Genomic DNA, 27,842 nt, shown 5'->3' with positions numbered 1-27,842 from the left:
AAGTCCAGATTCCCGTAAGGCCCTACAGAGGTTTCTGGGGTTCGCCAATTTCTACCGGCGTTTCATTCGCAATTTCAGCCAACTAGCCGCACCTCTGACCGCCTTAACCTCCCCCAGAATGACGTTCAGGTGGTCAGACGCAGCCGAGGCTGCGTTTGCCAAACTGAAGGGTTGCTTCGTTTCAGCCCCCATCCTGATAACCCCTGATCCATCACGTCAGTTCGTGGTGGTGGTCGACGCGTCAGAGGTGGGGGTAGGTGCAGTGTTATCCCAGCGTTCTCCTTCAGACGATAAGATGCATCCTTGCGCGTTTTTATCTCATCGTTTATCCCCTGCTGAGCGGAATTATGACATTGGCAACAGAGAGTTGTTGGCAGTCAAGTTAGCATTGGAGGAATGGCGCCACTGGTTAGAAGGGTCGGGGGTACCTTTTATCGTCTGGACCGATCACAAGAACTTGGAATATATTCGGACGGCTAAAAGACTAAACTCCAGGCAGGCTCGGTGGGCTCTTTTTTTCGGTCGTTTTGATTTCACTCTCTCGTACCGCCCGGGTTCCAAAAACATCAAACCCGACTCTTTATCGCGTATTTTTGACCGTTCCGAACGCCCGTCTACTCCCGAGTGCATTTTACCAGAGACTCTATTCATCTCTACACTCACATGGGAGATCGAATCGAAGGTCAAGAAGGCCTTAGAAGGGGTAACGCCTCCGGCCCGTTGTCCACCAAATCGTTTATTTGTGCCTGAGAGTTTACGGTCCAGCGTTATTCAGTGAGGACATTGTTCCAATGTGGCTTGCCATCCAGGAGTTAATCGCACTAAATTTTTGGTCAAGCAACGATTCTGGTGGCCTCTCATGGCTCGTGACGTTCACAATTTTGTCTTGGCTTGCTCAGTTTGTGCCACAGGTAAGACTTCCAATCGACCCCCAGATGGGTTACTCCAACCGCTGCCGGTGCCTTCGAGACCCTGGTCCCATATCGCTCTAGATTTTATTTTATCAGGAGAGAAGTTGGGTACCAGCTAGAGACATCCTGGATCACTCCCTTATCGATGATTACAATCGGCAGGTAAGGGAGTCTGGGAACGCCAGGAGGCGTTCCTAGGGGGGGGGGTACTGTCACGGTTCATAAATCCTATGCCTCTTTCTTGTCTCGTGTTTCTGTTGTTGTGTGTGTGTGTGTGCTGATTGTGTGGGCGTGCCGGCTGATTAACGCTCATCAGCGATCAAGCTCATCACTCCCGTCACCAGCTGCAGCTCATCTCATCACCTATATATACTCACTCATTTCTCATCTCCTTTGTCAGATCGTTGTTTGTGAGTTCTGGTTGTGTTGATCTCGTCTACATTCCAGTCTTGTGCCTTCTTCGTTTCCTGTTCGTGTTCCTGTGGATGTTCACTCTGGATTCTTCACGTCACATCATCACTTCCCATCACGGCACTCATCTGACCATCGAAGTCCCTGCGCCACTAACCTGTTTCTCTCTGGACTGTGTCTATCATCATTTCTGTTACTCAATAAAGAGAGAGAGTTTGAGCTTGAGCTTGCAAACTGCTTCCGTGTTTCCATCATGACAATTTAATGATCATAATATAGGCATGTCGGCTAGAAAAAAAGAGCTATATTTTACCAGAAATTGTAACATGTTGTCACTAAACCTAATAAAATTCAGTTTAGTTACTAAAATGTTAGTGACAATCACAATACACTTATTGTGATGCAAATTTTTTTTACATTAATTTTTTATTTAAAAATTACATTTTAATTTAAGACTGTAAGATCATGTGAAACAATTTCTGTCAAATGTGGTCATATTTATAATGCTTTTACATAACACATACAAAATATCTTAGTTTTTTTTTTTTACTGGTTGATATATGTCTCATGTGATCTGTATATGATAGTTATGTGTTAATAGATAATGTAAATAGAGTAGGATGATACTAGGAAAAAGATTTTTGGAAAAATTGGGGATGAAAATGATGAAAAATTAATGCTGAACATAAAAAAAAAAAATTATGTTACAAGCAAGGGTTAGCTAAAATTAAGCAATATCTTTAAGGATGATTTAAGACACCAGAAATGATGAATTCAGCCATGTGAGTTCAATGAATTCAAACATGTCACTTAACACAAAGAGCAGTGAGCAACATTACCACCTCAAACCACTGTCAATAGCTTATATTATTATATTATTATTGTGTGATATTATATTATTGTATATTATATCATTCCTCCAGTCATAATGCAGCATATAACCTGAAATTAGTAAATCTGCCTAGCTTTTGTTGAGCAGTCATGAACAGGTAATTGTGATTGGTTAAACAATTCAAGCTGCGCCTTGCTATACCTGATGTGTGTGTGTGTGTGTGTGTGTGTGTGTGTGTGTTTGAGAGTGCAGCGAGAGAAGCTTACTCACTGTAACTGTTACACTGTTACTAGAAGCTTAGTATTAGGGTTGCACTTGCCTAATGAACCTTTTTTATGTTATTTATTCAGTTCATCCTCAACTTTGAAAAAGGTCATTCCTACTAGATCCCCATCTTATAGCCTATTGAATTATCAGTAATATAACTAACCCACAATTAATATACAGTATATGTAATGATATTAGGTAACTTTATCAATATAACCATTAAATTAAGGATGATTTTTAAATAATTTCACAACTCTGCATCGAGTGGAGGTTTATTGTGTTTCTAGGTATACTCTAATATACAATGTTGCCTTCTTCGTGAAGTATCATCATCCTACTGTATACACTGTCTATTAACATATAACTATCACATACAGATCACATAAGAAATATATCCACATCCACATAGATTTTCCACATTCAATTTCCATTGTATTTCCACTGCTGCTTTTGCCATCTCCTGTTTTTCCAAGAAGAATCATTTTTCTTGCAGGTTTCTATTTGAAAAAGACACTCAAGTAGGCTACTGATCTTTTTTTCTTTCTTTTTTTAAACCTATGTTAATACATATCAAAGAGATTTGATTGTAATCTTATTCACCACCATGGCGATACATGTGGATGTCTCACTGGTTGACTCCGCTTTGGGAAAAGTCAAGAAAGGTAGTCCCATATCCTACCAGCATCCATTACCAGTGAGCCGGGTTGTAGTACGCCACCCAGATGCCCCTCCACCACCACCTCTACCTGTAGATGGCTATAGGCTGGAGCCTACCAGCTGTCAGTTTGTCTGCAGTCACCAACAACACCTCCATCTACAGTCACTTGTCATTACAGTAGACATGGCAAGGAAAATAGAGGTTGCCACCAGGGAGTAGCGCACCACTGTGGAGTGGCATCGTGTCAGGAGGCCAAGAATAGCTTATTCCCGATTCAGGGAAATATGCCATGTCAGAGGTCAGAGTTCTGCTGAAAACTTGGCACAAAGAATTAAAAAGGGAGTGGCTCAAACAACTACAATGAAAAGGGGACTGGCACTGGAACCGGTTGCCATCCAGGAGTACTGCAGAGTAAAAAACACAAATTACTGGCCTTGTGGGTTCATCATCCACCCAGACGCCCCCTGGTTAGGGTCATCTCCTGACGGTCTGGTGTTTGACCCAACTGAGAGCCCACCCTTTGGACTGCTGGAAATTAAATGTCCCAATGCAAAGAGCTATGTGGACAGTAGCTACTTGAAAATGCAGAGTGGCACATTGAAATTGAAGCAGACTCACAGCTACTAGTGACAGGCCAGCTCCTACTTACAGGGATGGAGTGGTGTGATTATGTAGTTTTAAATGCAGAGGAGGATATTCTCATACAGTGCATCTAGAGACTGTGATGTGGCTAAAAGGGAGAAGGGAGATTATTTTTATTTTTACATGGTAGTTTGAACAGGGTTCTCTACCACTTTTTTGCATTTAGAGTTGCCTTTGATTGATATGCACTTTTTGTGCCAGATTTTTTGTGCATTGATATGATTTTTTTTTTGAAAAACATACTATTTATTAAGAATCACTGCTGTTATGTATAATAAATATTACTTTAAATATGCTTCTACTGTATGTGTGGTCTCCTCTTAATGCTATCATGCTTTGAGCCAGGTGTGTAAAACAATGCAGAACTTGAAACTTTCCTTAGTTGTAACCTGTAACTGCCCATCTCATCACCAGTTGTGGAGGAGGGGGTTTAAAGGGGTGGTAAAACACGATTTCACTTTTCTAACTTTAGTTAATGTGTAATGTTGCTGTTTGAGCATAAACAACATCTGCAAAGTTACAACGTTCAAAGTTTAAAGCAAAGGGAGATATTTGCTTTTAAAGAAATCAATTTCTAAGAACTACAGAAACGGCTGATAGGGACTACACGACATTCCTGTGGGCTTGCTGACATCACTAAGCCCAGTATTTACATAAACCCCTCCTCTGGGAACACAATACATAACGGGGGCGAGGCCATTTTATGTTGCTTTGGAGAAGAGTTGTTGTGGTACTGGAGTGTCGTTGCCGCTATGCCGTCGAAACGCTGTTATTTTCACCCAGATTGCAGGTCCACTTTGTTCAGTCTTCCTAAGGATGGTTACAATTTATTTTTAACTCTGTCCCTCATAATTATAATCCAAATGTTGCACATTTTCCGGAGGAAAGCTTCCTCAATCTACACGAGTTCAATGCAGGATTCGCAAACGGCTTGTCCTGAAAGATTGAGCAGTTCCAACTTTAAAAACAGAAGCGGTTGTTTACGAGCCACAAACTGTAAGTATGATTTTTTCGTTGATGAGTTTTCCTGTAACAGTTCATATTGTTAATTGTACGTTGTAGCGAGGAAGTAAACGAAAGACAACGCAGTTTGTCTCCACAAACCAGTTTGTTAAATGCTAATTCATACTTATCCGACAAACACATACAAACTTGCGTTTAATATCACCAGCGCAGCGAACTTGGAATGTTTGTGGTTGTTGTCGTTTATGTGATCAGTGTAAATTATTCTTTGATTAGAGCTTTTATGTATTGTTTATCTACAGGCATGCTAAACATGGTTTGTGTTTGATTTGGCTACTGTTGTAAAGCCAATGTTTAGTGTTCGTATTGGATTAATAGTTCTGGCGACAGATATTTAGCTACAATCGTTTTAAATATACAAAAGTAACAGTCAGTGTCATATAGCGATCACAATAGATCTGCAGTCTTAAAAAATAAAAAACATACCTTTCTGAAACGTCCTTTAACAGCCGTTCTTGAAAAGGTTCTGCTCAAACTGGTATGGCAATATTAACGCCGTTGTTTACTTTAGCACAAACTACTGGTAAGGGTAAGGGGCGTGTCCGAAACAACGTGCACTTGGCGGTTAGCGAATCACAACACACTGGGCCAGCTAACCAATCTGAGCCCATTACGTATTTTTGAGGGCGGGGCTTCATAGAACCCGGAATCATCCGAGCGTTTTAACAAGGAGGGACAGAGCAGTGTAGAATAATGGTTAAATATGTGAAAAATAATGCAAATTTTTTAAAACGAAGCATGAACACATATTACAGTGAACTCCACAAACACAATCAAGCCTTCGAAAAAAGGCGTTTTACCACCCCTTTAAAGAGTTCATGAATATGTATACAGTGTTTATTTTTAAATGACCTTTTTTACTAGATGTACCGCATGGCGGTACAAAATATGACCGCCGCTCAGGCCTGCACTGGCTTTCCACAAAAATAAATGACGTGGAGCAATTTGGCTGTATTGCGTGTTTATGTATATACCTAAAAAAAGTAGTAGTATGTGCATGTCTGTCTGTGTGTGTGTGTGTATGTGTGTGTGTTTGTGTATGTGTGTGTCTGTGTGTGTGTGTGTGTGTGAGTTTGTTTTCATGACAACTGAGGACATTTTTATGATAACACACCTGCAAATGAGGACACTCGGGAAAATAGGTGATATATGAGGACATTTTGGGTGTCCTCATTTTTCAAATGGCTTTAAAAACATACTAAGCAGTGTTTTTTTTTTATGTAAAAATGCAGAATGTTTCCTGTGATGGGTAGGTTTAGGGATAGGGGCAGTGTAAGGGGATAGAATATACAGTTTGTACAGTATAAAAACCATTACGCCTATGGAATGTCCTCACAAATCACATAAACATGGCTGTGTGTGTCTGTGTGTGTGTGTCTGTGTGTGTATGTATGCGTGCGTACATGTGTGTGCGCGTGTGTGTGTGTCTGTGCATGTGGATTTGTATGTGTGTGTATGGGTGTGTGTCTGTGCGTGTGGATGTCAGTGTGTGTGCATGCTTGCGTTTGTTTGTATTCCTGCATGTGTGTGTGTGTGTGACAGTTAGGGTTGCCAACTTCAGAAAAGGAAAATGCGGGACAATCGTGGTTATTTATAGGAAAATGAGGGACACTCAAAATATTTGTACTGTATCACACAGTGTACGTCATTTCAGTGTCTGCAGTTAAGTTTGTGTTTAAAAGGTTATCAGACATAAACACATTTGTATTGCTTAACCTATTTATGTATTTAATTCTAAAAATAATTTTAATGTCATACATGAAAAAAGTCACATTACAAACAAACCATAGTTCAAAATAACAGCATTTATCTAAAATAGAAAGCTTTTTTAACATTATACACTAGGCTTACAGTTCAAAAGTTTGGGGTTAGTAAGATTATTTTTTGGGGAAAAAAATAAAGAAAGTAATTGCCTACTTTTATTCAGCAAGGATGCATTACATTAATCAAAAGTGACAGTTAAGATAATGTTACAAAAGCTTTCTATGTACTTTCTAAAAGCTTTAAAACATTAATAATAATCAGAAATGTTTTTTGAGCATATTATTCCCTCAGGTAGATTACATGTTTTCTTGCGTGGCTGGATGTTAGACTCATGAACAATAATCACGTTGTTTGCATTCGCCAAAATTGATTAGCCGAAATCAAAACGTGGACAGTGAAAGGAAATTACCGTTAGCGCGAGACGAGTCTGGCTTGAAGCGGAAGCGACCAGACGGCAGAGGATGTTCGCAAATCAAACAATGATTTGTCTCAAAACAGTGATTAAAAAAAGCTGTGATTGGATGATGACAGGTGTCGGTGATCATTCTCAAGTGTCGTGGTCAGCACTGCTGCTGTTGCTGTTGTATCAGTCAGTGGTTTATCAGCTTGTCAAAAACCGGGACACGGGAGGTCACGCACGGGACAAATAAATTAGGCCCAAAATACGGGACGTCCCGCCTAATTCGGGACAGTTGGCAACCTTAGTGACAGTATCATCCTAAACCAGCAACCCTTCGCTCAACACCACCATCTACAGGCCGATGAGTGTACAGTCACTAAATGTGCACATAAATGAATTTATTTTATACCCCCCCATGGATGAAATTCTACGAAACTTAGCATACCCCCAGAGGATGTCAAGTTAATCATACACATGAAATATGGTGCAGTTATGAACATCTCAACTGAAGATAGAGGCAATTAAAGCAGAATAATATTGCATTTTCATTTTTTATGGGAGGGGCGCAAATCACAAATGAGTGATTATGGGCTAGGTTGATGTGGGCCCTTAAGACCAACATACCATAAAAATTTCTTCATCCTCGGTGCCACGGTTCAGGTAGTTATTTAGGAAAAACTGCATTTTTTGGGTTTGGGGGGGCCCAGCGCGGGGGGGGAGTGGCCCCCGGGGACCAAACGAAATTTTTCCGTAAAAGTCTAGTGGGGCTACATGCCCACCAAATTTCATGTTCCCCGGTGTTTCGGTGTCCCTGGTATCGTTGACGAAAAATTCAGTAGATGACGGGAAGAAAAAAAAAAAAAACTTTGACAATCCCTATATGACCGCTTTCACTAGCTATGCTAGCGGCGGTCATAATAATGTAAAAGCTGTGTCAACAAAAGGCTGTTTAATGAATCAATTCTGGTAAGTAAATGTTTAACAAAACTATAGAACATGCATTAGAAACTTTATAAGAAACTAAAATTAGAATTACATTAGAATTAGAAATAAATTCATTAGAAATACATTCATTAGAAATACATTCATTAGAAAACTATTAATAAGCAAAAAGTGAAATGTCATTAATACATGAGTCCAGAGTTATTCATTGTTGAGTTGCCCATGCCTTTACCAGTGGTCCGTACTGGTAGTTGACCAGGAAGCAAGCCACACTGAATAACTCCTCAATGCTTCCACACACAGAAAGTGGTATTTCTCTGTAAAAAAGTTTGTTCTCTTTAACCCTCCTGATGCACCTCTCCACATGGACCCTCAGACGTGCAATGGATTGAGTCTGCATGACATCCTCTGTACTCATTTGGGTGTTTCTTGAGAGAAAGGCAGGCTGGTAAACCTTGCACGGAGCCAGACTGTCCACAAGGAACCCTTTGTCAACCATAATTGCCATGTCTGGTGTGAGTAGGTTTGCGATGCCAGAGAACTTGAAGATCTCACGGTCACTCATGGATCTTGCATACAGACCAGACACGAATGTAATGGCACTGTGGGGCGCCATGCCGGTCATGGCCTTGAATGTAGCATGAGATTTATACGTGGAAAACACCTCACTCTGCAACAGGAGAGATGATGGAGTCTGGCAGAATATTTCAGTGCAGTCAAGCACCACTTGTGTGTCAGGGAAAGCTGAAAACTCTGGTGGAAGTTGAGCTCTGACAGTTTCACGTGGGATCAACAGGTAGTATAGGAAGTGCGTCCAGGTGGCAATAATCCTGCTGGCTGTGGTGCGGTGAATGACAAACCATTCTGCTAGATCCCTGAGAGGCAGGCCCACTGACAGATGCATGAGGAACAGCAGCAGCTCATCAATGGGCTGAAGTGTTAATCCTAGATACTGTTATACACCGTGGTGGAATGTAACTTGGTACATTTACTCAAGTACAATTTCATGGTTAACTATTTTTACAGTGTAGTATTAGTACTTTTACTTAAAGGATCTGAATACTTCCCTCCACCACTGATGTTTCTACACTCTAGTATTACTACTTTTATTAAAGTAAAATATCTACATTATACACATGCATACCGTTGTTGGTTGACGCACACTCTCATATACCGGAAGTTGATAGGCGCCATCGTGTGCATGGAGTCTATTCAACATGCTGTTCACTGGGGCTCAAAGTGATTTAAAGGAGATTTCTTGATTGGTGAGTTTGCTTGCAAAAGTTGTGTTTTCTCTTTTGTGAAAAATCACTTCTCAGAGATCTTTGATGCCAGAAATATTAGACTTTATTTTGCAACAAAGCCGAGCGTCTCCTGCAGAAAACCACTCCAGATTTTTGCTCAGCTCACACATATATACCATACATCCTTTTCCAAAGATGGTAACACACCCTATAGATATGTTTGGGTAAAAGGTCTTTGTACCGTGTGACATATTAGAATATAATAGGCATACTAGAATATACAGTAATAGACATACTAGAATATAATAGACACCACTTTTGGGCATTGACTGAATTAAAGCCTTAAACTGTCACATTGTGGGAGATAGGATTGTTACATTTTGGGCCCTGTTGTTTCACCAGTGCTAGAAATATGTAATACACAGGGCTGTACGATAACTTTTTTTGCACATAGCACTGGTGCTACAGAGGTTGAAAGTTTTGTAGCAGAGGCCTAACAGTTGTAGCACAAGTATAACACGTCTGTTATCATCCCTGAAAACAAACACAAGTAATGGAGTTCATTACTTAAAAAGGCAGCTCTTACACCTCAACATTACACATCGAAGTAGAACAGATCTGTGGGCAGACATCACTAAGTGCAGTACGCAACCACAGGAGGATCATCTTCTGAACTGTTAAGAGGGAGGAAGATGCGCACAAAGTTAAACACTCTGTCAACCACAACAGCTCGTGGTGAAGAAGTGACAATTGCATACGTGACTATGTACAGTGTGTTCAGCTAAAGTTGAAACGATACACAGATCAGAAACGTGGAGCTAGACCACCACCCTTCAAGTGTGGAGATTGTGTACGTGTAAGAAAGCTGCACGTACAAACTGCATTAGAGATAATCTGGTTAACCATGGAACTGAGAATGTTGTACTATAGTCAGTTAAGTAAGTAAGTAAGTAAGTAAGTAAGTAAGTAAGTAAGTAGACTTTATTAATCCCACACCAGGGAAATCCAATTATTACAGCAGCTCCACAAAAAATACTAATAAAAATACTAGATAGAAAAAAAATAGATACAATAAGTGCCTCATAGTGTTGTTACAGCAATGTCTTGCACTGAGGTGTGTGTGTGTGTGTGTGTGTGTGTGTGTGTGTGTGCGTCACACCATTTTTCTTGCAGGTTTAGACGCTATTTGAAAAAGACACTCAAGGATTTGATTGCAGTCTTATTTTATTAACACTGTTCTTACCTCTCATTATGCGTGTACATTGCTGAGCTGAATATCTGCAAATGTTGGAAATAATATCCAGGACATTATTAAGATTATTGTTACATTATTGTTTTTCTAAATTGCTTAGACACTAAAAATCAAATCAAATATCCTAGAAAGCATAATGCAATTTTTTTAAAGAAAAAATAATCTAAAACTATTTCTGTTTCATGCAGCTTGCAAACACAAATTCAACATGCTGTTCACTGGGACTCAAAGTGATTTAAAGGAGATTTCTTGATTGGTGAGTTTGCTTGCAAAAGTTGTGCAAGCAAATGCAAAAGCATTATTTTTTCATCACCATATCCAAAGCCAGATCGACCTCATATTGGGACATAGATCACACCATAGGAAGAAGAAATCATGCAAGAAGCCATCTTAACAGAAGACTCGAGTTATCAGACAAATGGAAAAGCTGGATGTTGCATTTGCAGGAGAGGCTTGGATTGTTTGAAGCATGATGCAAACTTGCCCTGCAACTAAAGTGTTTGTGCTTTTCTTTATTTCTCTGAATATAATCAACAGCTCAGCAGGTCTTAGGGTTACTTCTGCTTCTCTGACTTTTACCATTGTTTAAAAAATAAAAAGACTTGTAGCCTCTGACAACCAGAGAGGAGAGCCAGAAACAAGCTGGATGAGGCAGGGTGTGGTTTTGACAGCTGCGGGTGAAGAAACGGTCAGATCTATATTAAGCTTTCAAGCGTAATCTACAAAAAATAAGATGTAGAGCTGCTTCTTGCAAACTTGTTATAACCTTGGACAATTTCAAGGCCAGTTGTTTACCTTATAAGGAATTTCTGCATTATAATGACAGCCCCAAAGTCTTAGGACAGCCCCAAAATCTTAAGACAGCCCCAATAACAACGAACAATATAAAAAGCTTTGTTTCCTATTTCTCTGGGCCACAATTCAGGTGAAGACCTTCACGCATTTCTGATATCTTAATCTTTCAATCTATGAATTGTTGTCTTTGTATTATTCTGAAAACTTTTAAGTAAAACGAAACCATTTTTTGTTGGTGATTCTGAAAACTTTTAAGACAAGTCTCGGAGTGATTTTTCCTAGAAATATCTTTATTTTGTTGTAGTTTAGATATTAATACTAAGCAAACGCCCAGTGCATCCGAATCCAGGACTGAGCCGGGACACCGCCGAGGACCCTGAAACAACGTCTAGCATCTTTAACCTGCAGGTAAGGACAATTTATGATTGTAACAGGTTATGGGAATGTTTTAGAATGATTTAGAGGTTACAGCGGCATAAAAATACAACAATGCTAATGCATCAGATTGGAAATGCAAACAGTGGCGGTTCTATACGCAGTAACTGTGGTCATCTTTAACATTCATCTTAACCTATTTTAAGTATTATTTCAAGTCATTTTTCACCATGTCATGCATCTACGGAAGAGGATTAGGGCCAAGCAATAATAAAAAAATAAAACCATTTTGAGATTAAAGTCAATATAATGCGAAATTAAACTCATACAATCTTGAGAATAAACTCATTAAATATCAAGAATAAAGTTGTGTTTCGAGAAAAAACTTAATTGAATAACGCATTCGATCAGTGTTCATTGCATAGCCTACTGATAGAGCTGGTAAGTCTCGTCCCCCCCTTAACCCCCCTGGACCTCTAGGTTGAAAAATCGTTAATGCAAGTGAATGGGAGAAAATAATTATTTTCTGGTCCCGTTTGAATTGTGCCATGAATGTGAACATATGTTGTCTGTGAATTTTTTATATAATTTTTCGTGTAAAGAATGCTACAATTTAGCAGGTAGAAGTTTGATACGGTTAGACTTCGTGTGAGAGCACTTTGTGGACTACAACTCTTCGCTGCTTCGACGCGTTTGAAACGTCAACACCACTCGCACACAGACACTAGCTCACGGATCCCGCTAAACATGGCTGTGTCTTTGGTGCACTTCACCGCCTTCTTTCAGGGAGAGGACAAAATCATTGAGGTTGGCGAAAACCACGGGTAAGTCAACTTTATGGGGTGACGTCACATAGGCGACATGTAGTCTTTCTCGTTATGTCTTTTCCACAACTGCTAGCCGAAGAATCATACCATATACTGTCAAACTCGTAACATGAAAAATTATATAAAAAATTCACAGACAACATATGTTCACATTCATGGCACAATTCAAACGGGACCAGAAAATAATTATTTTCTCCCATTCACTTGCATTGACGATTTTTCAACCTAGAGGTCCACTTGGGGTTTTACGGATGGGCGGGACTTACCAGCTCTATAGAGGACATGGCAGAATTGGATCACTTAGTCAAGCTATATTTTAGACTTTCTTTCAGTAACAAAGACATACTTTATACTACTCTATCAGCAGGCTATGCAATGAACACTGATCGAATGCGTTATTCCCTACATTTCATTTCAATGTTTTTTCTCGAAAACACAACGACTTCATTCTCAGAATGTAATGAGTTTATTCTCACGATTATTTCGAGTTTTTTTTCTCGAAATTTAACGAGTTTTTTCTCGAAACACAACGACTTTATTCTCGATATTTAATGAGTTTATTCTCAAGATTGTATTTCGACTTTTTTTTCTCAAAATTTAACGAGTTTAATTTCGCATTATAATGACTTTAATCTGGAGATGGTTTTATTTTTTTATTATTGCTTGGCCCTAATCCTCTTCCGTAGATGCATCACTGCAATCTCTAGAAGTAAGATAATAAAACAATTTCAACTCAAATTAATGTTTCATTATGTTTAATTTATTTAATTAATTTATTAATTTATTTGACAAGTAATTATTGTACTGTGATATAATGATCAATAATGATAACACATCTTGGCACTTTTTTACACCTGGGGTGGGCGATATATGGCAAAAATATCATATCACGATTTTTTCCAGGAAAATCACGATTTTATCACAATTCTTTTTCATGTTGGTTTTACTATTTTGCAAGTGACTGAGCATTACAGCCTTAGGTAACAAAATATAAAATAAAAAAGAATGGCAGACATTTAGGCCAAAGTGGCGAAGATAAAAATCTTTGTCATTATTTTCTTTGTTATTAAAAATTAAGAACAAAGATAGATATTACACACACAGCTTAATATACAAATGAAATAAACAGTGTTTTATTTTTTCAGCTATAGGTGTATTTAACAGTAGCATTGAAGAAAGTAATTAAATGAACAAATATGAAAATAAAACACAACAGACTTAAAGTTCTCAGTAAAGAGCAGTGAGTGATTTCCTCTTTATGTTTTGTTGTTTTATTAACATTAAAGGGATAATTCTCCCCCCAAAAATAAATTGTCATCATTTAGTTGTTTTAAACCCGAATATGTTTCTTTCTTCTGTTGAAAATAAAAGTTATTTGAAAGAATGTGGGTAACCAAACAGTTGATGTACCCCAGTGACTTCCATAGTATATTTTTTTCCTACTATGGAAGTCAATGGGGACCAGCAACTGTTTGGTTTTGGGTGAACTATCTCTTTAAGGATACGCGGCAGCGTGTTTACTATTAGGCTACTGTCTCTTTAAGACCTGCATGCGACGCGTCTAATATACACGCATTTGACAAGCAGTCAGATTTTCTCTTAAATTTCTCAGTTTGCTTTAGACATAACCAACTTTGTTTATGTAAACCTTGTGTGTATTTGACAGTATTAGCGCAATATAAGACTCGAAAGATAACTTAGTCCAGTCCGTGGGCCTGTGAATGTCCAACTACATAAACATTTTAAGGTACGCTACTGCATTGATATGATGTTGCATTTGATAGTAGTGTCGTTTTTAATTATTGCTCGTTTATGTAGTGTGATCAAGGCCGTATTGGTGGTTGTTCACCGTTCTTACCGATCGTACCGAGGGCCAGTCAATTGTGCTGCAGGTAAGTTTATGTAGGGGAGCGCGGGGCACAACGTAACACGGGGCTAGTTGTAACACGCTTGTTTTAAATACTTCCGCGCATGCTTGGATGACGAAACTTTGTGTATTTACTAGTTGCCATATCAACACTATATAGAAAAAAAAATTCCGCCAAATTTTTTTTTTTTTTTTGAAGATATCCATAGACATTTATTAAACCATAGCAAAAGTAAATTTCTTAAGTTAATTTTTCATCTCTATTTTTTTGTGTTTATTTAAAATAAGACAAAAATGATATTATTTGAATCTCCAAGATGTTATTTAACAGTTGAGATAGTTATTTAATGCTTCACTAACTAGCAGAAAACACTAGCAGGGTTTAAATCCCAGTTGTGCAGGCGAGGGCATGTTGTAACACTGCGTTACAATGTGCCCCTATTAGAAATATGCTATTATATTCTATACTTTTTTTTTTTTTTTTGAGAAAACGTGAGAAAAGGGTGAATAAAGACTGAGAGTCAATGTTCAGAAATTACTAATTATTTATTTGTTTTGAACTATGTTGTATAGCTGTGTTTTCATGCGTTCATAGTCAAAACTCAAAAATTAGTTTATATTTAATTATTACAAATTGCCATTATTTTATATGAATTTTTTTTTTATTGTATTTTATTTAGAAAATATTTTAGTTTGTTTTGTATATTTTTTTTATTAGATCAGATAACATTTTAAGCTGTCATATGTTGTTACAATGTGCCCCACACATGTTACAATGTACCCCACCTATGGGGCATGTTGTCACATTTCACTTCCATTCTATCGGGGTATATCAAGAAAAAAGTATATACTGTATTAATAAAACAAAAACACATAATTGTAGTAGACATGTGGGAAATTAATGTGGGGGAAAAAAAATACTCTGAACCATAAGTAGATTTACACAAACTGAGAAAGTCAAAAAGCGTTACTTTGTGCCCCGCGCTCCCCTAGTACTTTGTGAGTTGTTTTGTAACCGAAGATGTAATTTTAGATAGTGTATGTGGGGTTAATGGCTAAATTGGGTAATTATTTTATAGATATCTGCCCGCTGTTGTTTTGCTGCTGTGTGGCGGCTTGTTACGGCGACCAGTGGTGTTGTGCGGTGGAGATTGGAGAAGTTGTGCGCTCAAGTCCCACTGATTACTGTGATAGACGCACATGGTTATGTGCGCAGGGTTTTATGTGCGCGTGTGTTGATGCGAGCGCATGGGGGTATGTGGACGAGTCTTTATGTTGAGTGTGTGTCAATATAAGCGCGTGTTTGAGTGAGCTTGGTGTGTGTGTGTGTGTGCGCTGAGATTATTTGGTATGGATTAATTTTGTTATATTGGTTGATTTAATTGTATTTTCTTTTCTGATAAACTCTGTTATATTGGTTGATTTAATTGTATTTTATTTTTCCGATAAACTTTTTGTTATATTGGTCAATTTGATAGTTTTTCTTGAATCTGATACTTTTGTTATAATTTGATTTCATTGTATTTTTCTTTGATTTGTTGTTGCTTGTGAATTGTGTTCTTGAGATCTTATTTGTCGTCAATTCTTCGTACCATTAATGATTACCGTTGGGACTGGGAGGATTTATTTGATTTATTTTGTTTGCTTATTGTGTGGATTGTGGTTTTGGTTATACAATTGCATGATGGTGTGATTTGAGGTGGTTTGAATTTAATTTTCTTTTCTCATTCCCAAATGTTAACTTATCCCATGGGATACTGATATTGACTGTCGTGTCCAAGATCCGATTTTACAGGTGACCACTGTATAACATCAGTATTTATTTATTTATTTATTTATTTATTTTTATGTGAATGTAATTGTACTTTTGTATTGTTCCCCCAACTTGTGTGATTGTATAGTATTCTTTTACCTCTTTGAGCATCAAATAAAGATTGTACACATCTCTGCTTGTTCTTTCCATTTGTTTGGAAACCCTGTAGTTGGGAGCGTGTATAAAATACGATTACCCCTTAGGTGGCATACGCCTCCGCTCACATCTATAAAAACAGTTCTCCCGCTTGCTTTGGCCTCCATCGAGAGGGTAGGGGACCTGCACGCATTTTCGGTCGACAAATCGTGCCTGGAATTCAGGCCGGCCAACTCTCATGACCTCCTGAGACCCCGGCCTGGGTACGTGCCCAAGGTTCCTACCACTCCCTTTCGGGATCAGGTGGTGAACCTGCAAGCATTGCCCCTGGAGGAAGCAAACCTAGCCCTGGCTTTTCTCTGTCCCGTCCGCTCCATGCGGTTATATGTGGGCAGATCAGCTCTTTGTCTGATATGGAGGCCAGCAGAAGGGAAAGGCTGTCTCCAAGCAGAGGATGGACTTTAATTAAACTTCAAATTAAACTGTCTCTGAATTTTAAAATCACTATTTATAATTAGAGAGAGATCAGGAGGGAGAAGTAATTTAAAAAATAGATGAATGACTTGCCACTTTTCTTTCAGCTACACTCAAAAACAATTTAAGCCTTTATTTTTAAGATTTTCGCAATTTAATTAATAGTAAAATTCCATCAAATTGAATTTAAAAATCCTTATGTAATTATATTGTATAATTGAACAATCCTTACTCAATTATTCAATTAAATGACGTATACATTATTCAATTCAATTTGATGGAATTTTACTATTAATTAAATTGCATGAATAAAAAAAAGGCTTTTTTTTGTGTACCAACATTATTTTAGTATTCATTACTGCATCTACCAATAGCTGAATTAATTTTACAGTTTAATCATAAAAACTTATTCTGGTGTTCCATTTTAAACTGGTCTGACACCATCAACAATTTGTTTGTTATAGTCTTTAAAAAATGAAATGCTTAAACATTCATGACCTGTTTAATAATAATAATAAAAAAATAATGTCTGTGAATCTTCTTACCAATGCTTTTCTTAAACAGTTGCAGAAACTTTCAAAGATGGGGAGCAAACAGTCAGTTCTAAAAGATCATGGCTACGAACTAGTGAGTGAACAAGACAAGATGATGCTGGTGAAGAATGAAGGTGGTGATCAGTTTGTCATTAAAGAGCTGAATGCTAAACGGGTAAGATGGATACTTTGTTGATATTTAAATTGAAAGACAGAAATTCTGATACACAGTCTGTGTCTGTTTTTAGGATGATCTATCAAACTTTCTCCAAAAGCTCAGTCATCCACACATCGTCCATCACAAGGAAATCATCAGAGGTTAAAAGAAACTTTAAAAGTCACACTTTGTTAACACATCTTAATCTACATCCAGGGCTACAGTATTCACACTTAGGTGTAGATATTAATAAATAATTTTAAAGCACACTGTGATGAATGAATCTGCTTTCAGATTGTGACTGCTTGTACCTTCTACTGGATCACTGCGAGGGTGGAGAACTGGCAGAGATAACAAAACTTACATTGGAGGGAACAGTTATAAATTCTGAGGTATGTTTGTAGATTTACAGATGGTGAAATTGAACCCATTACTATTTAGAGAACTAAAACTAACTATTAAACTAACAGTTTTCCACATTTCCCCCCACAATTAAAGCATTTATCTACAAATGTAACATGTTATCTGTAAATATGAACTAATATTGGGATTTTGTTGCAGTGTTATGTGTTGTTAGGTTGTTTTATTTTGTTTTTCTTATTGGAATCTTTAAAGTTGGCAAGAAATTAAAGTTGTAATAGTCCTCCCTATTGTGCCGCATATCTTAGTGAAACAGCTTCTCAGTCAAGAAATAAAAATGATGTTGTGAAGACGTTGGACTCCAACTAATCCAAAGTCAGTCAGACTGAGGTTGAAAATGAAAGTCGGGTTGACGTCGAAACCCAACGATTGTTTTAAGTCAAACTCCAACGTCAGACAGATGTTGAATTTTAGCACGGCACTGCAAAAAAGGGTAAAATGCATGGCAACACATTAAATCTCTCAAGATCTCAGCAGAGGAGGATTAAATAACTCCACAAACAGCATTACCAGCTTCACTTATTACTAACCAGACTGAAGTTATTTCTGTCTGAAGTCTACAGAAGTTCTTACTGAGAATTAACAGAGGCTTAGATGTTGATGTTAAATTGAAAATAATAGTTTGGTTTTAAATCACTATTATGGTGATCAGTATTTCCTTTAGTTGTGTAGTTTGACTCTTGACTTTTCTACATTAGTTTTTCTCTGTAACTGTGTTTGTTTATGGCAAGAAAAGCAAGAAAAAAAATATCAATTGATTTTGTCTACTTCTAATGGTTTATTCTAACCAAAACTTGACATCTGCCCGACGTTGGAGCTATGAGAGTGTGCTGGGTATGAGTCCAGTCCTTGATAAATGTGGTAATAATGTGTAGAACGTGATTAAGCTCAGAGGAGAGCGAACAGATTGTGAATGGGTGGAAGTTGAGGGAGAGCTTGGTGTAGCTTTGACTGTAATTAAGAAGGAACGTGCTTAAATTGCAACTACTGCAATCATTTTTTCCACTTATTTAATTTCACATTTAATATATTTACAGATTCTGGACTGGACTGTGAAGATCTGCATGGCATTAAAGCACCTTCATGATCAACAGATCCTACATAAAAACCTGCAGCCCAAGGTAGAAAATCCAATACAGTTAAAGTTGACATGAAATGAAATTCACCTCTATTTCCTAAATGCATGTTTATATATTAACACGGATTTAGAAAATAGAGGTGAATTTTCATCTACAGATCTTCTTGAGAACTATAAATTCATGGATGCATTTGTTTTTAAATAATTTTGTTTAATTTATCGCAGTCTTTAATCAGATTGTCTGAACTTTCCGCTCAAACGACGTGGGCTTCACTGTATTTTAAATGCACAGGAAAGTTTGTTGTAGCTGGTAAATAACATGATTGATTAAATGTTTATGCATTTAACTAATTTGACATTCTGGTCTTGGGATTTCTAAAGATTGGTTACATACAACAAATATTTAGAAATCGAATAAAGAGGAAATTGCTTTCTCTGAAAAAAATCCACTACATGCTGACCGACAGAACATACTCTATGTGTTGAATACACTTGAAGGCAATTTTCTGCAATTTCAAATTTAGGAAAGTCACACAAGATTCATATTAATAATCAATTAAGCATGAGAATAATCACCATTTATTATTTTAAACTAGTATTGCAGCTATAACAAACTCAATGTGTGTTTTCTTATGGCAGAGCATATTTTTCACTGCGTGTGGAACCATTCGTCTTGGAGAGTTTGGAGCGATTCGTGAATGGTACTGTATGTGCTCCTTTGATTCAAGACATGACTTGTACATTAAATAACATGTAATAAAAGAAATAGTCCATATGTGTGTGTGCATTATGATCTGAACCATGTATTTCTGTTTTTATCAGGTCCACTAAAGCACAGACAGCAGAAACTGAAGCTCTCTCATATGTTGCACCTGAGAATTTGAATGGCAACCCTTATGATGAGAAATCGTAATAACATATTACATTATCAATGTTTATATTATTATTATAATACATTTTCCATGAATGAACACTGAAAATCTAACCTTCACTTTTTCGCAGTGAAATTTGGAGTCTGGGATGTGTCATCTATGAGATGTGCATGCGGAAGTGTGCGGTAAGATTTTATTTGATCAGATACAGTGAAACAAAAATGATTCAGACACCAGATATAATTTGTGATATTGTTTTACTAGTGTGTGCAGGACACTATAGTTCATTTGTGTAAATGAGGATAGCAAAATAAAGTAAACTGTGACATATTATACCCAAACATTCTTCATACAGTGACTACCAGTAAAATGTATAAAAATGTTGGTACCAAAAATGTTTCAGACACTTTGACCTGACCATATTTTGCTCAAAGTTATCTGACATTATCAAGATGAATTTGAACACAGTTTAAATCTGAGTTCTTGTCATTATTACCATTTCTGTCAGGACCACTGTCGTCAAATATGATTGACAATTAGCACACAGTTTGGATTGGCGGTATGGTTCCGTTCTGGGCGAGAACTCCCTGTTAAGAGCAGGAGAGCAGCAATAACCCCCCTTGGGGTAAACAGAACACAACCAACGGATGTATGCAGATATAATTAATTCAAGATTTTAAAGTACAACATAATTCGAGAATGTATTCTGATTCAAGGAGAATCAGAATGCCAAATCCTGACTGGGCGAGAGGAGGAGCTGGGGATGGAGGAGGGTAATTAGCTCCTGAGAAACGCGATCGCTGCTGATAATACTGAAGGAGCTTATATATGTATACGGTGATATGCGTCGTATTCCTATAGGTAGATGTGGATCAGCTGAGGGTCACTGATGCGAGCTTGACTAACGTGACCTGCCAGAACTGACGCTATGCTTGATTTTCTAAACTATAGCGAATAAACTGTGATAATGTGAGAAATGTTGAAGGTGTCTGAATAATAAATTATATATTGCAATCAAAAAATAATCAACCCCTGTAATAATTGATGAATGTAAACGCTTTTCTAAAAAACAATTTAATCTATAGCAGTTTAGAGGCAAAGGTGATAATGTCATTATATAGGATTTTTTTGTAATATAGTTATGTCATAATTATTCAACACGCCACTCATTTGTATGGTATGGTACAAAATTGTGTTAAAACACAATTAAGCAGCAGTGTCGACTCGCAGTAGCACGACAAGCTACACAATGCTCCTTCCCATTCTCTCAGGAAACCAAGGTTACATCAGTAACTGGAAATTTCACTTTCAATATGGTTTCGGCAAGGACCAACCGGCCTCTGCACAGATATCAGTGATGGATATTCCACTAGGCCAGGCCCAAGAGGAGGCCATTCCCCTGGTGGAGTGGGCCCACACCTCAATAGGGCACTGCAAGTTTAAGGACTTGTGAGGTAGCGCTATAACATCTACTATCCAGTGGGGCAGTCTGTGCTCCGTGATTGGCAGCCCTTTAGACAAACAGCTGCTCCGACTGCCTGAATTGGCCAAAGCGCTCTATGTACAGAGCGTACACCCTAAGGGCCCGAAGAGGGCAAAGCTGGTGTGGAGTCTGTTCACTCTCAGTAGAGGGGAGAAAGTACCTTAGAGACATATCTCATCTGGGTTTAAAGTGCCCCAATTATAGGTTTTCATATAGTCCCTTTCATGCAGTGTGTGTTTGTGAATGTAAATGTTCTGCAAATTTGTAAAGTCGAAAGTGCATGATAAATAAAGTTCTGGGCTGCGTTTCCCGAAACCTTCTTAATGCTATGTCGTTCTGAAGTTACACCTTAAGCTGTACCTTATCGTTAATACGTGTTTCCCGAAACGTTCTTAGTTAAAGCTGCAGTCGGCAAGACTGGCAAATTGAGGGGACTAAAATGTTTAATGTTTACAACTCTCATGCCCCTCCCCCACTACCACAGAGCACCCTCCCCCCTCCCCCACTACCACAGAGCACCCTCCCATCGAGTTCGTGCTCCGCTGCTCGTCACCAGATTTTCTGTGAACGCGTCCGTCTCTTCAGCATCGATCTTCTTTTCTACATGTGTTTTCTTGTCCTTGGTTGTTTTGGACCTCCTAGCTCTGGTTGTTATGCGAGGAATTGGAGGCTTGTTAGTAGATTTTCTCTCTGCCATCACGCTTTGTATACAATCCAACACACCTGCGAACTTCAGGCGTATGCATTTGATATTGTAAGTACGTGCACGAGGGGGAGGGGGGATCTGTGGCATTTGCACGAACTGTGATTGACAGGCAGATTTCACACAGCCCTGCGCTGATTGGACCAGAAGAACTGGGAGCGGTGGATTTTTGCCAAACAAATAGGCTCTAGGTAGAGAACCGCAGGGTTTTTTTCTAAAACCATCTGATTTATGTTGTTCTCTCAGAGCATAGTTTCGGTTTCACTGAATATGATCAAAAAAATCTTGCCGACTTCAGCTTTAAGTATACCTTCTGTAAGTCATACGTTGGGAAGGTTGGTCTGGACCACTCTTAGCTTTACCTTATCACTGTTGCAGGTCTAAACGAATATAATTCTGAAGTTTTAATACACCCAGACAGTGTTCAATTAGGCTAATTCAAGTGTCTTCATGCAAAGAATAAAATTGTCATTACACTGATTGTTGTTAGATTTTTATTTATATTATCCTAAGGTACATCAGCTGGCGAACCATTAAAGGCTTAATAGTCTAATTAAAGGGAATGATTGTGGTGGGGAGTTTGCTCAAACTATGGCAGCGATGCAGAGAAGAGTTGTTCTAAAAGACGGCGCCGTCCACGGAGCGCTTTCAAAGGCCAGTGAAAGCATACTGTCAGTTACATCCTATTCAGACGCTAATTGTTTCTCATGGGGTCGTACGGTATTTTTAACATTGACGGATAAGTCTGTGATTTTATTGCCGTCTGAATCCAGAATGTCTGTGTTTTTTCTCACCCAACCCGCGTAAAAATCCCTGGCCAAATTACCTGTTTTTTGACAAACAGGTCGCGTCGTGTGGTAATTTAATTGCCGTTTGAATCCACATCTCTGAGTTTACAAGAAGAGATTTAAAATTCACTGTTTAAATCCTTTTTGATCATTGCCGAGCACCGTACGTAAGAAGGTTTATCTTAAGCAGCGTCCTCAGGTATGGTTCAGGGAACACGCCTAGAAATGGTATACCTTTAGTTAAGTTATACCTTGAAGAGTCTTCGTAGCGCGCTGAGAGACAACATTATCAGGAAACGCAGCCCTAGTCTTCCAAAAGATACAATCGCCTATACGATTCGTTTGTTATTCAAATCCCACTGCGTGATGGTTGAAAGTATTCTCGTCGCTTGATAAACTTAAGATTGAGCCACTGATGTCACATGGACTACTTTGATGATGTCTGTATTGCCTTTCTGGACATGGACAGTATACCGTACATACATTTTCAATGGAGGGACAGAAAGCTCTCGGACTAAATCTAAAATATCTTAAACTGTGTTCCGAAGATGAACGGAGGACTTACGGGCTTGGAACGACATGAGGGTGAGTCATTACTGACATAATTTAAATTTTTGGGTGAACTAACCCTTTAACCTGCCCAAAAAAACTCGTAATTTTATTGACGACTGCTTGTCAAATCTCAACACGAGATTTGCAAAACGCTTGCTCTTGATCTTGAAAGATGTGTCAGTACCCAGTTTATTTAGACCAGCTTGTTCCTCAGAATCACAACCTGTAAGTATGATTAATTATTGATGTATATATTTTCTACCGGCTGTGCAAAATACGTAGTTTTGTGTTTTATATTGTGTACATTTCTGGCTAACCAGAAGTACTTGTCATACAGAAATAAGTCTTACTGAAATACTTCACAACAGACTGGGCCAATCAGAGGAGAGTAGACTCATGGAAAGGAGGGATTTAGATTTAGATTTACTGATTCATCCATCAAGTCATTTGAGAATAATTGAAAAATGTGTTGTTGTGTAATGTATATTATGAGAAAATGAAACTGTTTTTTTTTTACCTTTGATACTAAACGAGTGCATCTGCCATCCAACAGTTCTTGTAGGAATGAGAGGATGGAAGCGCATTTTTGTCGCAATAATTCCGATCAGGTTGCATTTTGTAACACATATGGAAGTGGCATTGGAAATTGAAAACATCAGATTCTGTTCACACTATCATAAGAAAACAGATCTAAGTCACATGTGAGCAAAAATAATCGGATTTGGGCCACATTTACCTGCAGTCTGAACGTAGCCTTTATGAACTTTTTGAAACGTCAAAGTGGTAGTTGCGTAGCTGTCAATGGAGGGACAGAAATCACTCTGATTTCATTAAAGATATCTTCATTTGTGTTTAGAAGATGAACGAAAGTCTCATGGATTTGGAATGACACAAGAGTGAGTAAATGACAGATCTTTAATTTTTAGGTGAACGATCCATTAAAAAAAAAAAAAATTCTATGTCAGGGGGAGGCACGCACCACACTTGGAAAACCCCTTGATTACAGTAATCAAACGCTAATTTGGGTCTTGACAAGGGCTAAGGAAAAACTTGAACATGACGTGGATCTTGAAACATGCTTTAACTTTAAAACTGCTTTGATGCAATCTGTTTTGTGAACAGCCTTGTTGGTGTGCTGATTGTTTTGTCTCATTACGGGGAAAAGTTTCATGATTCTGTACAAGTCACACTGATAACATTTTTTATTTTTATTTTTACCAACTAGTGACCTCATATTTTTGTCTGTCTTTAGTTTACAGGAAGAAGCACAGTTGATATTATTTCAAAGATACTCACCTGCTCCTATGAAGCTCTTCCTAGAACCTTCTCTGAGGACCTTCGTCAGCTGGTGAAAGACACACTTCAGACAGATCCAGCGAACCGCCCGTCTGTCAGTGAGATCTTGATGAGGCCCTTTATCATTAAACACCTTTATGAAAAGGTGAGTTGAGTAATTAAAATGTAACTTTTCCTACGTTTTGCTGTAGTCTCTTAAAGTCATAAAGTAACCATGTTTTAGACACGGGCACAATGAAATTAAACAAAACACTGAACCGTCAAACAAAATTTTTATTTCATTAAACTTGATTTTTTTCAGAGCAAACAAACTATTGAAGAGCTTTATGAGAGGCTAAATGTTCTTGAAGAGCTGGCCAAAGGTTTGGAGACGGTCCACTACAACACAACTGTAGGCAGCCTTGCAGGAGGCGTAGTGGGATTGGCTGGAGGAATCACATCTGTAGTTGGGCTTATTCTGACTCCATTCACTCTCGGAGCTTCTCTGATAGTAACAGGAGTGGGAATCGGTGTAGCGGTAGCTGGTGGAGTAGCATCTGGTGCGAGCAACATAACAAAGATGGTTAACCAGCGCACAGACCGTCAAAAGATCAAAATGATCATTACAGAGTTACAAGAAAAAATAGCCTCCACAAGCAGCTGCATCCAAAACATCCAAATAGCAGTGATAACTCAAAAGGTGCTTTCTGAAAGCAGGGAATCATGGTCCAATGCACAATCTGGGGCAGATTTGGCAAATGTCGGGGCTCGACTTGGACGAGGTCTGGGAGGGATTGCAGAGCTTATCCGCTTAACTCAAGTCTCAAATGTTGGGAGAGTTGCAGCTCAGACTGCGAGAGCTGTTCGTGTGGCTGAAGCAGCAACAGGAGTTTTGACTGGACTATTTGTAGCTGTTGACGTCCTCTTCATTGCCCTCGACGCCAAAGAAATTCACAAACTCCGCAGAGATTATGCTTCAATAGCGGCTCAACAAGAATCAGAAATTGCAGCAACCAATACAGAGTCTGAAAGCAACCAAACCCCTGGGTCAACTAACAATGCAAGAAATGTGCAAGAGCTGCAGTCTGAGATCATGAGATTTGTGAGAAAAATAAGGGAGACAAAAGAGGAGCTAAAAAAATGTATTGATGAATTAAATGTTGACCTGCAAAACCTAGAACTAGACATATAAACACAGATTACTAGGAATTACGAGAGTTTATAATGCTCAGTATGTTATTTTATCATAGACATACAGTGCATCCGGAAAGTATTCAAACAAACTTCCACGTTGTCATTATGGGGTATTAACAAACTTCCACGTTGTCATTATGGGGTATTGTTTGTAGAATTGAGGAAAATAATTAATTTAATCCATCTTGGAATAAGACCGTAACATAAAATGTGGAAAAAGTGAAGTGCTGTGAATACTTTTTCAGATGCACTATTGTAGCAGCATATGTTAGGTAAGGGTTTACTATATATTCTGGGTTTTCATGATAAAGTAATTTCTAGTTTGGTTATCAAACTTCTCAAGAAAAATCCTGCTTTATTTCTATCGCGATGCACTTCCTATTCTCCAGTGATTAAGCATGTTGGGAATATATTGGGGCTTTTTATATTTAGAGTAGAGTTTTTGTTTCTTAATGTTTTGAGAACTAGGATATAAGGGAAACATGTAAGGCCAAAGTGTTTGTCTTTTTGTGTATGCCAGTCTTTGTGAGTGTCTGTGATTTATATGTATATTTTCCCTTTGCAGTGTAATTGCAACTAGAGATGTACATTTTCTGGAAAATATGAATGTATTTGTCATTCAAATTAATGGTCAATTAAAGCATTAATAAGAATAATTTCTGTGTTTGGTATAATAATACATGTTTTTTTTGTAATGCACCTTTCTTATACACAATAATATCAAAAATCACAGTAATAATTACACATTAAAAACTTGACTAAAATAATGTCTTGAAGTTTCTTAAAACAACCGAAAGAATTAGCATTCCTAACAGAAGCTGGTACCCAGCTAACAGGGAAGTCCTCATAACTTTTTCTAACATTCTGTTAAGGTTCTCTCAAAGTTATGAACAAATGTTCTTCCAGTAACATTAAAAGAATGTTTGTTTAACATTATCTGGTCTTTATATAGGACAAGTGGATTGGAGAATGGATGGAGTTACAATAATTAAAGTGAGAATCCTTTATGATTTTAATTTAATATCAGGCTTCTTATTTGAAAAGGAGGTGGAGTAAACAGGTGGTGCTGTTCAGATTCACATGATACAGTATAATCAGACATTAGTGACCATGCAGGATGTGATCAATGTAAACAGGATTTCATTTCCATGTTTGCATAACTTCCTGCTGATTTCAGTTTCTTTTTTTTAAATGAAAGCATGTTTCATCAATTAAAATAAAAATGTAAATAAAGAAATCATTTCAAACAGACATTTAAAACTCTTTTAATTAGGCTGTTTAAAAAAAAATCTTTAAAAAAAGGTTCAATGAAGTTTTATATAAAACCCAAGAGTTATTGACTTAATGTTAAAGAACCCTTTATGCCAAAAATGTTCTATATAAGGAGAAATGTATTTAATGTTTGCATAGATTGTAATGTAATTTTAACTTTCACACAGTGCAATGCCTGACAGGACAGTTCTTATGAAGTGTAAGAAAATAATACATTGGTTCATACTTTAAATGCATTCAAACTTTCATATCGCATACGAAATTGCCAAATGCATTACTTTATTTCATTTCTAATCAAGTAACCAATGTGAATGATTTATGCATTATTATGTCTTTAATTCATTTTTTAGGAGGCACTGCCTCGCTTATTGTGCCCTGACTCTCTTCAAAAGAACAATATGATCAGAGAAACCATGAAGGATTGTGTTGCTATCAGTAGGTTCTCCTATCAGGGATATCACCAGAGAAATAATATTTAGAAAAAGCAGCGATCTTTCAGAGAAACAATACTGTATGCCTTCATCACACTTCTGTGTTTGAAAAGCAGAAGCTTCAAATAATAGCATAAAAAAACTTCTGCTGCAGCCTGTATCTACTCCTGTTACTGTATCAATGACTGCATACGGGATTGTTGTGATTTATTTATGTCAAATTCATCACAGATACTTTATCTAAAGACACCAACCTCAGTTTACAGCAAGCGGCAACATTCTGATCTGAAAAATGAAGCCTACCCGGAAGTGCGAAAAACTGCAATACATCGAAAATCCGCTAGGGGAAGGTCCCAAAAGGGAGCAAATGTCCATAGCCCCCATGTTAAAATGTCCGTTTTCACAGCATAAATTCATGTTTTTACAGGTTGGTCCCATGGACTTTTATTGTATTTTTCGATAGCTTCCGAGTGCCTGACAACCATGAGGGC

General features: G+C 37.9%; 1 protein-coding gene across 1 annotated transcript; it reads left to right on the top strand.

The window, feature by feature from the left end:
* Positions 1-4,381: 4,381 nt before the first annotated feature.
* On the top strand, positions 4,382-26,251 carry LOC311079160 (uncharacterized protein). Its single transcript, XM_084108366.1, has 11 exons — positions 4,382-4,717; positions 10,535-11,549; positions 17,158-17,301; positions 17,375-17,444; positions 17,578-17,675; positions 18,741-18,824; positions 19,421-19,482; positions 19,604-19,690; positions 19,784-19,838; positions 24,432-24,620; positions 24,777-26,251. Exons 3-11 carry the CDS (start codon positions 17,176-17,178, stop codon positions 25,644-25,646), a joined length of 1,641 nt encoding a protein of 546 aa, XP_083964492.1. The 5' UTR covers positions 4,382-4,717; positions 10,535-11,549; positions 17,158-17,175; the 3' UTR covers positions 25,647-26,251.
* The last annotated feature ends 1,591 nt before the right edge of the window (positions 26,252-27,842 follow it).

This window comes from Abramis brama, assembly GCF_963993115.1.
Source record: "Abramis brama genome assembly, chromosome: 3".
NCBI lineage: Eukaryota > Metazoa > Chordata > Actinopteri > Cypriniformes > Leuciscidae > Abramis > Abramis brama.
The sequence above is the reverse complement of the archived record's forward strand: the minus strand, read 5'-3'. Positions and strand labels throughout refer to the sequence as shown.

What these genes read in the sequence shown, in the direction of transcription:
- LOC311079160 (XM_084108366.1), top strand. Translation starts at nt 17,176, where the DNA reads ATGGGGAGCAAACAGTCAGTTCTAAAAGATCATGGCTACGAACTAGTG. An exon ending in AAGAGCTGAATGCTAAACGG is followed by an intron (nt 17,302 to 17,374) that starts GTAAGATGGATA and finishes GTCTGTTTTTAG; the next exon opens with GATGATCTATCAAACTTTCT. An exon ending in TGTGCATGCGGAAGTGTGCG is followed by an intron (nt 19,839 to 24,431) that starts GTAAGATTTTAT and finishes GTCTGTCTTTAG; the next exon opens with TTTACAGGAAGAAGCACAGT.